Raw genomic sequence first — 10,581 nt, forward strand, 5'->3', positions numbered from 1 at the left:
CTACAACAATCCATGAATGACAACCCCAACACACAATTAGATCTGAAATTACATGGTGTCAATTTCCAACCAATAAGAGGGCTTGAGTGCAAAGAGAAAGGAGAAAATGAGTTTGATCATCCCACACATTTATATCCATATGCATAAAGATTGAGCTGATTGAAGAGTATATTTATCTGATCTCTGTGTATCTAGGTAACAAATCCTGAGATACAGTATAAATTGAGATGAAAGAGGGCTGAGACACTGAAGAGAAGCACAAAGTATTCAGAGGAATGTGAACTAAATTAAATCAGACTAGAATTGATCTCCACATGAGCTTTCTGGCTGGTAGATGGGGCTGGTTACTGTGTTTCGATGGGACCGATGGAGAGGTTTAAGAGGTTTTTAAAAGACATTCAGTGTGTGTGTGTGTATGCGCATGCGTGTGTGTTTGCGCCTACATGTATGTGGTGTGTGCTTTGAGCCTCCTCTCCAAGTGATGCATGGTGATCAGACTGACTATCTCTCTGCAAAGGCAGACCAAGACACAGTTAGTTGGTGACAGTGGTTGGCTTCAGGGTGATACCTGCAACTGCCTGTGAAGAGGCGTTTACCACACCACCAAGTTATAGGAGGTCTGTGAACAGCACTCCCTTTTACATAAGTTGTCTAGGGGACAAAATTGATGTTCATAGCCACCCCCTGAATGTAGATAGGTGTATACTACTCCTTTGGGTCCCCCTCTCATTCAGGCTGGGGGCTAGGGGTTGAGCCCCAGGAGAAGATGCTAGCCAGCCTGAAGCCTGAGTCCCTGCGATTGGGGTCGGGGAGGGTCAAGGTCTCTGGGGCTGACTTCTTCCTGGGCCGGTCCTTGGGCACGGAGAGGAACTCCGGAGGCTCCGTGGCGAGGGGGGTGGAGGGGGCGCTGGAGGGCCCGTTGCGGGCCACCGAGGCCAGGGGGGTCTCAGTGATGGAGATGGATGGGGGGAAGGGGCCGATCTTACGGTTGGTGGCCTCCTGGGTGGCCCGCTCGTACTCTCTCACCTCATCCATGGTCATTTCTTCAGGAGGGGAGAGAGAGGGAGATATTATAACCCCATGACATCTACTGTATGTCTTAACTGTATGTCTTAGCATTGTAGTGTAATAACAGAATTACATGATACAGTAAATACGTATCTGACTTCACCTGTTGGATTTAAAAGAGCTTACATTTCAAAGGCTCTGGGAGATGAATACAAGCAATACATGAAAAGGAGTTCCCTGCTCTGAACACAAATCTGAATTCATAATCGGTTGTGTGTGTTCCAGAGGGGAGACAGTAACACAGTCTTCATCCTTGCTCCCAAGTGTCTGTGCTTGTGTGTGTGTGTGTGTGTTAAATCAAATTGTATTTGTCACATGCTTTGTAAACATGTGTAGACTAACAGTGAAATGCTAACAGTGACTTTCTTACTTGTGTGTGTGTGCTTTGGTGTGTGTGTGTGTGTGTGTGTGCGTGTGTTTGGGTCCGTGCACGCGTTCTGTACTGTTCCGGTAGGACAAACAAAGCAAGTTCAATGCAGTAAACGACAATGCATGAACGTTTGAGTGTGTTTGAATGGATGACATGAAATGAGTCCGAGAGGAAGAGGGAGATGAGTCACCAGCAGACATTAGAGAAACAGTGAAGGTAGAGTGAAGACATATGGCTGGCTGTCTCAAGGCTCTCTACCACGTCCAGTGAGTAGTATGCTGTGGTTTGCTGTGGTTGTTGGACATTGCCAACTCTAATGTTGGTTTTGTCATGCATGTGTTTCTCGAAACTCCTGCACATCATCCCAAGTCATATCTGTGGAGAGGTTCCAGACCGCCACCGTGCCACCTGTTAGCTAGCTAGGTCACTTGGTGCAGGAGGTGCAAGGCCTTGTGGGAAGGGTCAGCAAGAGGTTGGGAGGTCACACAGCCATAAAGAGCTGGGGAAGTTGGCGTAGTCGGCGGGTAGTTAACCATTAGCGACAAACGCTTGATGGGCCAAAGCGGTGATAACATGGTCAAAGTAACCAAACTACAATTAGTTCAGGTGAAACTGCCCAATATTGTCTGCTTATACATTTAGAGTGCTGCTTTCCAGTCCAGAGCCGTGTTATGGGGAAGTGACTGTGCAATGAGAGAAAAACCAACAAATAGGGCCGGCAGGGTTTGTAACCAAAATAATTTTCCAATTGTTTCATTCTGAACAGAACCACTATTTTTTGGTTCCGCTCCAGTTTTCTGACCAGCATGATAAAGTTATGAACCCGTTCAAGCATGTCCTGGTTATGAGCCCATAAATTAAGTCTAGTCCTGGAATAAAATTCACTTTCAATTGAGATTCTCAATTGAGAATGATTTAAATCAAAGACTTCACCTGGCTCAGGGAAACTGGCTCCTTTGTGATATAGCTTAAGTACTGGGAGGGTATGGATATGGGTTAAAGGTCCAATGCAGCCGTCTTTATCTCAATATCAAATAATTATGGGGTAAAAGTATCTTACTGTAATTGTTTTCAATTAAAATTGTCAAAAATAAACAAAAATAGCTTCTTTGCAGGAGCAATTTCTGAAGCAAAAGTTTTGCTAGGACTGTCTGGGAGTGGTCTAAGTAAGGAGAACTGAAAACTAGCTGTAATTGGCAGAGAGGTTTGGAACTCTGTTTCTTATTGGTCTATTAACTAATTTACCACCTGGTGATATCACAAGGCAGGCCAAAACTCCATCCCACCTAAACAGGCTGACATTTCAGACAGTTCTTACACTAAAAGGGCATTATCATAATGTTCACAATTTCACAGTATTATTCCAACCTCATACACTCTTAGAAAGAAAGGTGGTATCTAGAACCTTAAAGGGTTCTTCGGCTGTCCCCATAGGAGAACCCTTTGAATAACCCTTTTTGGTTGCATGGTAGAACCCTTTTGGTTACAGGTAGAACCCTTTTGGGTTCCATGTAGAAGCCTTTCTACAGAGGGTACCTACCTAGAACCAAAAAGGGTTGTACCTGGAACCAAAAAGGGATCTCTTATGGGGTCAACTGAAGAACCCTTTTGGAATCATTTTTTCTAAGTGTGTAGTGTGGAAATACACTGCTCAAAAAAATTAAGGGAACACTTAAACAACACAATGTAACTCCAAGTCAATCACACTTCTGTGAAATCAAACTGTCCACTTAGGAAGCAACACTGATTGACAATACATTTCACACGCTGTTGTGCAAATGGAATAGACAACAGGTGGAAATTATAGGCAATTAGCAAGACACCCCCAATAAAGGACTGGTTTTGCAGGTGGTGACCACAGACCACTTCTCAGTTCCTATGCTTCCTGGCTAATGTTTTGGTCACTTTTGAATGCTGGCGGTGCTTTCACTCTAGTGGTAGCATGAGACGGAGTCTACAACCCACACAAGTGGCTCAGGTAGTGCAGCTCATCCAGGATGGCACTTCAATGAGAGCTGTGGCAAGAAGGTTTGCTGTGTCTATCAGCGTAGTGTCCAGAGCATGGAGGCGCTACCAGGAGACAGGCCAGTACATCAGGAGATGTGGAGGAGGCCGTAGGAGGGCAACAACCCAGCAGCAGGACTGCTACCTCCGCCTTTGTGCAAGGAGGAGCACTGCCAGAGCCCTGCAAAATGACCTCCAGCAGGCCACAAATGTGCATGTGTCTGCTCAAACGATCAGAAACAGACTCCATGAGGGTGGTATGAGGGCCCCATGTCCACAGGTGGGGGTTGTGCTTACAGCCCAACACCGTGCAGGACGTTTGGCATTTGCCAGAGAACACCAAGATTGGCAAATTCGCCACTGGCGCCCTGTGCTCTTTACAGATGAAAGCAGGTTCACACTGAGCATGTGACAGACGTGACAGAGTCTGGAGAAGCCGTGGAGAACATTCTGCTGCCTGCAACATCCTCCAGCATGACCGGTTTGGCGGTGGGTCAGTCATGGTGTGGGGTGGCATTTCTTTGGGGGGCCGCACAGCCCTCCATGTGCTCGCCAGAGGTAGCCTGACTGCCATTAGGTACCGAGATGAGATCCTCAGACCCCTTGTGAGACCATATGCTTGTGCGGTTGGCCCTGGGTTCCTCCTAATGCAAGACAATGCTAGACCTCATGTGGCTGGAATGTGTCAGCAGTTCCTGCAAGAGGAAGGCATTGATGCTATGGACTGGCTCGCCCATTCCCCAGACCTGAATCCAATTGAGCACATCTGGGACATCATGTCTCGCTCCATCCACCAACGCCACGTTGCACCACAGACTGTCCAGGAGTTGGCGGATGCTTTAGTCCAGGTCTGGGAGGAGATCCCTCAGGAGACCATCCGCCACCTCATCAGGAGCATGCCCAGGCGTTGTAGGGAGGTCATACAGGCACGTGGAGGCCACACACACTACTGAGCCTCATTTTGACTTGTTTTAAGGACATTACATCAAAGTTGGATCAGCCTGTAGTGTGGTTTTCCACTTTAATTTTGAGGGTGACTCCAAATCTAGACCTCCATGGGTTGATATTTGATTTCCATTGATAATTTTTGTGGGATTTTGTTGTCAGCAAATTGAAACTATGTAAAGAAAAAAGTATTTCATACGATTATTTCATTCATTCAGATCTAGGATGTGTTATTTTAGTGTTCCCTTTATTTTTTTGAGCAGTGTATATATAAAACACAAGAAAATCATGTTTTTGACTGCACTGGGCCTTTAATGTGAAGTGGAGCAGCGCATTAGTGGGTGGACACAGGGTGGTTTGTTTTAGTGGTGGTTAATGGTAGAAGACACACTATAATATTATTAGACAAACCTTAGTAATGTAGGCTGTGGAAGACCACAATGCAAGGACGGAGGGAAGGACCACTGGTGTACAGCAGGGCCGTGTTCATTTTGGGCACACAACGATTGAAATCGTTTTGCAACAGAAAATAAAACTTGTTTTTCTTATTGGACAGGTAGTCCATCTCTGATTCAGTTAATTTTTTTCCATTTGGTGCTGCTAAATGAATATGACCCAGATGATATACAGCCCACAGGAGGTTGGAGGCACCTTCACTGGGGAGGACGGGCTTGTGGTAATGACTGGAGCAGAATTAGTGGAATGGTATCAAATACATCAAACACATGGTTTAATTTACTCCATTCCAGCCATTATTATGAGCCGTCCTCCCCTCAGTGGCCTCCACTGATACAGCCACTTTCACTGAATCTCCCACAGCTCTTGGAGGAAGGGGGAAAAAATTAATGGATATGTGCCCACAAACAACGACAGCAAGCTAGATTGACCTAAGGCTATAGTGCATCTACTGTGCTAGTTATGTACTGTATACTGGTTCATGTTGTATGTGAATAGGGGAAAGAGCAGGCTCTTGTGGTCTTAAATGTTCCTCTATTTTTAAAGTCAGGCTCAGTAAGTCCCAAATAAAATAGCTACTGACTCTCAGCATGCTCTCATGTTCTCTCATCCTATGACCCATACAGTACAGAGTCAAGTGCTCTCTGTATCTGTGTACAGATTCTCTGAATCATTCTGTTGCAGTGGAAACATCTCAAGTGGCACCTTCTCTGATGAAGGCCAGCGAGAAAGCGTATTGGTTGTGAGAAATGGGCTTTATAAATACAATTAATCTATTGTTATTATAAAGAATGTTTATGTTCCTTTTCCATGACAATCGTGATGCGTCAGCTTTTCAAAAACACTTACAAAGTTAAGTACATAATTCAAAATGTACGAAAGAGTGGTCTGGCCTATCAATTGTCTTAAAAAAAAAAATACAGCTAAGAAATGTATCAACAGGATGAGAAGTGTAGTTTCAGTCAGATCTGCATTCAAATACTATTAGAAATGATTTGAAATAGTGTAGCTGTTTTGATTGAGCTTGCCTGTTGCAATGGAACCAATAGAAAAGTCTTGGAAGTACAAACCCCACCCACCTGGCCCTCCAAGCAGGTTAAAGCTTAAGGTATTTGAAAGATTTTAAATACTGTCGTATTTGAACTTAGGTCTTGTTGCAGTGTACCTTGTGTTTGACAAGCCTGGTCACACAGATCCATGTTATAAGCCTTTTGCTCATAGTGTTGAAACAGTGACGCAAATCAATGAAACAGTGAAGAAATGCTTAGACAAGAAATGCTCAGACTAAAAACATAATACAAAATAATGGTTATTAACACAAATCAATGCTTGTATTGATGGGTTACTGCTATTTTGAGAATGCTTTCAGGAAACAGACAAATGAACACAAACTCAAATATACAGATAGTAGATAGTAGCAGTGCTTGGTGTCGTGGCCTAGGTCCTACATTAGGCAGAGTGAAGATCATGGTCACATAGTAGTAGATAGTAGTTATGTGCCAGAGGCTGGTCTAGCAGGTAAAGGGGCCGCTGCAGCACATATACATCACCCCTCAGTGTGGGTAAGAATCCTGGCCTCAACACTACTCTGCATCTCCCTCCCTCTCTGTCTCCCTGCTCAATCAAATACAAATACTATGAAATATAGATCTATAATATATATATATATATATATTTTTTTTATTGTGTGTCAACTAAATGGGACAGAGACAAGAAGCAAACTCACCAATCCACTCATCCACCCAGGCAAAGGCTTGTCTGTGTCCTAGGAGCAGGACGTCACGAATAACCTGAGGATGGAGACAGGAGGAGAAGGAAGGTAAAGAGGGAGAGTGAGAAGGAAAGAAAGAAAGTTAGTAGACATACTGTAGTGAGAGGACAGGTGAGTCAGAGACGTTGAACTTTAAGAGTTGTTCTCTGTCTTCCTTCCACTCCAGTGAACGTTAGCCATGTGTGTCCCTGTATGAGTCATGGTGTGTGTGGTGAGAGAGAGAGAGAGAGAGAGAGAGAGAGAGAGAGAGAGAGAGAGAGAGAGAGAGAGAGAGAGAGAGAGAGAGAGAGAGAGAGAGAGAGAGAGAGAGAGAGAGAGAGAGAGAGAGAGAGAGAGAGAGAGAGAGAGAGAGAGAGAGAGAGAGAGAGAGAGAGAGAGAGAGAGAGAGAGAGAAAGAGAGAGAGAGAGAGAGAGAGAGAGAGAGAGAGAGAGAGAGAGAGAGAGAGAGTGTAATGGTTCTGCATGTGATGTCAGGGAGAGAAACCCTCAGGCAAGGAGAGGGACAGCTCAGAGGGGGTACAGGGGTATAGGTAGGGGTGGGGGGGGGCTATATTGAATTGAAGGGAGAGGGAATGGATGGCTGAGAAAGTTATATTGGTAGAGGGCAAGGAGTGAAGATCGCCAGTGTTGGTGTGTGTGTGTCTGCCTGTGCATCCCTGTCTGTCTGTCTGTCTGCCTGCCTGCCTGTGCATCCCTGTCTGTCTGTCTGTCTGTCTGTCTGCCTGTCTGTCTGTCTGTGTGTGTGTTGTGTTGTGTGTGTGTGTGTGTGTGTGTGGATACAGAAATGGTGGGTAGACATAACTGGACTGACCTTGTGTACAAACTGCTCCACCCGTGTCTGAAGACCCCACACCTCGAACTTGACTGTCACCAGTTTGTAGGAGCACATGATGGGTTCCTGGCTGTCGATCCATCCCTCCTGCAGCACACCTCGGTCTGTCTTCTCTGATTTAAAGTACCGCAAGTCCTACGGGAACCATGGAAACACAATATGGACAGTATTAAAGCTACAGTCTGGGATTGGTAGATCTATTTTTGATATACTGACATTGATTCTTGAAGAATTTAACTTAAAAATACCTCATGAGCTTAGTGCCACTGTCTTACCCCATCATTATGTATCTTTATAGGAATGCAATTCAATTCCTGACCCAATGAGTTTCGCAGTAAACATCCTCACAAGCATGAATGAACCATGTTTTCTTTGTCCAGCAGTCCAGCAGAATGGATGGTAGGTACCAGGTGGGTACAAGTCTCATGGAGACCTCAGCCTGGAGCAGCCCGCTGAGGGGTTTCTCCTTACAAACAGTACCCATTACGCATTCATTAATCACGCTTCCCTGGCAACTCATTCTACTCTAATGGTCATTAGCAAGGAAGGTTGGGATGGTGAGAAGGGATGCGTTTCACACACACACATACGCACACACAAACACGCACGCAGGCACACTCACACGCTGTGCACAGGAGGATAAACTTGTGGAGGCACTTTGCAGATTGCAGAAGAGACGCGTCATAAAGTTTGGTTAGGTTGGGCCAAAGGGGGGGATAGAAGCTATTTGATGTGCACAGTGTGCCTTTCATGTGTTTCTTGATCATGTGACCTTACCAGGAGAGAACTATGTGCCCTTGTTATGGAATGAGGACTAGATGGTATACAGCTACGAACAGAATTGACTTTATGTAGCAGGTTAGGAGAACTTACGCAGCAGGATAGGATAATGAACCTAGCAGGTTAGGAGAACTTACGCAGCAGGATAGGATAATAACCTAGCAGGTTAGGATAATTTACGCAGCAGGTTAGGATAATAACCTAGCAGGTTAGGAGAGCTTACGCAGCAGTATAGGATAATTAACCTAGCAGGTTAGGAGAATTTACATAGCAGGTTAGGATAATTATGCAGCAGGTTAGGATAATTAACCTAGCAGGTTAGGAGAACTTACGCAGCAGGTTAGGATGATAACCTAGCAGGTTAGGAGAATTTACACAGAAGGTTAAGATAATAACCTAGCAGGTTAGGAGAATTTACGCAGAAGGTTAGGATAATTACGCAGCAGGATAGGATAATAACCTAGCAGGTTAGGAGAATTTAAGCAGCAGGTTAGGATAATAACCTAGCAGGTTAGGAGAGCTTACGCAGCAGTATAGGATAATTAACCTAGCAGGTTAGGATAATTTACATAGCAGGTTAGGATAATTATGCAGCAGGTTAGGATAATTAACCTAGCAGGTTAGGAGAACTTACGCAGCAGGTTAGGATGATAACCTAGCAGGTTAGGAGAATTTACACAGAAGGTTAAGATAATAACCTAGCAGGTTAGGAGAATTTACGCAGAAGGTTAGGATAATTATGCAGCAGGTTAGGATAATTAACCTAGCAGGTTAGGAGAACTTACGCAGCAGGTTAGGATAATTAACATAGCAGGTTAGGAGCATTAGGTTAAGGTTAGGACAATGGTTAGGTTTAAGGTTAGTTGAAATGCTACAATTCTCCCCGATTTTGACGATTTATGCGTCACTTTTGTCCGTAGCTGCATACCGTCTAGCCACAACCTTGTTATGGCCTAGAACCTAGAATATTTGTTTATGTGGGCAGGAAAAACTTCTGACTATTTCTGTGAAGATGTGTGCTTTGAGCACATTACTGAGTTATATATCATTGTTCTGTGATAATGTGAAATAGGTCTGAATTAGGGTTGCAAAATTCCAGTAACTTTCCCAAAATTCCCAGGTTTTCCATAAATCCTGGTTGAAATAATCCAATTTTTAGTTGTTTATTCCCTCCTGATTCCAGGAATATTCCAACTGGGATTTCTGGAAAATCTGAGAATTTGGGGAAATGTACCAGAATGTTGCAGCCCTAGCTTAATGTAATAGTATGACCATCTGTCAAATTCATCACATTTGAACAATGCCAGGTAAAACGTTGCTGCAGTTTTCAACATATAAGACTGAGTCTATGCTCTCTTGAACACAGCAGGTATCAGAGATCTAAAAATGGCTCAGTTCAAATCAAATATACTTAAATAGGCTTGTTGGTACCCCCCTGTATATATAGCCTCCCTACTGTTTTTGTTGTTGTTTTATTTTTAAATAAATGCACTGTTGGTTAAGGGCTGTAAGTAAGCATTTCACTGTAATGTCTGCACCTGTTGTATTCGGCGCATGTGACCAATACAATTTGATTTGATTTGATTTGACATTATGTTGTATATCAGGAAAAAGCATGTTGTGGCTATTCTTAGCACAAGGGCATCAAATCCCGTCCTCCGGTCAAACATAAAAGACAGACCCATTGCTGTCCCCCTGACTCTAATAACAGACATGGAAGGGTCCTACCTGGAACCAAAATGGTTCTACCTGGAACCAAAAAAGGTTCTTCAAAGAGTTATCCTATGGGGACAGCCAAATAACCCTTTTAGGTTCTAGATAGAAAGTTTTTTCTAAGATTGTATTCTCTTAGATATTTTGTTATCACCCTCTTACACTAACACGCCCCTCCCATACTCCATCTGATAACATGCCATATTAAAAAGGGCCCTGAGTTATTCTGACTATGGCTAGTCAATCATCAATCACACTGCTCTCACCATAGGGTTTGATTAGATTAACTCTTTGACACATTGCAATTACAATAAAGCTCAATAGCTTTCCGGTGATATGGACAGGTTGCTAGCACCCAGAGTTGTTCCTAATCAGGTCACATGGTCAGGTAAAACTCAGGGCCTTAGCTATCGTCATCCCCTTACAGGTTTATTAAACTATGGGTCGGGACCCAAAGTGGGCCCTGGACATTTGAGAATAGGGTTGCAGTTATGAGAATACATCCAATCCCCTCCCTCCCCCTTGCTCCTTCCAAAATGTACACTTCCACACTTTCTTGCATGGTTTTAACAATGGTGGAAACTCACGCCAGTCAATGCTTACACCAGTCATATGGTTTTAAATCCATGATGGTGAGTGTAC

The 10,581-nt window shown here is 44.0% G+C and overlaps 1 protein-coding gene across 1 annotated transcript in view; it reads right to left on the bottom strand.

Moving 5' to 3' along the window:
• Window positions 1–726: 726 nt before the first annotated feature.
• LOC311139757 (cytoplasmic phosphatidylinositol transfer protein 1-like) overlaps window positions 727–10,581 on the bottom strand; it is a gene marked incomplete at both ends in the record, with an annotated part of 90,813 nt that continues 80,958 nt past the window's right edge. The window contains 3 exons of the mRNA XM_084174699.1: window positions 727–1,043; window positions 6,570–6,633; window positions 7,426–7,581. Coding sequence (XP_084030825.1) covers window positions 727–1,043; window positions 6,570–6,633; window positions 7,426–7,581 — 537 coding nt within the window. The remainder of the gene's footprint in view (window positions 1,044–6,569; window positions 6,634–7,425; window positions 7,582–10,581) is intronic.

The sequence above is a fragment of the Coregonus lavaretus genome (genome assembly GCF_964263955.1).
Source record: "Coregonus lavaretus genome assembly, chromosome: 2".
NCBI lineage: Eukaryota > Metazoa > Chordata > Actinopteri > Salmoniformes > Salmonidae > Coregonus > Coregonus lavaretus.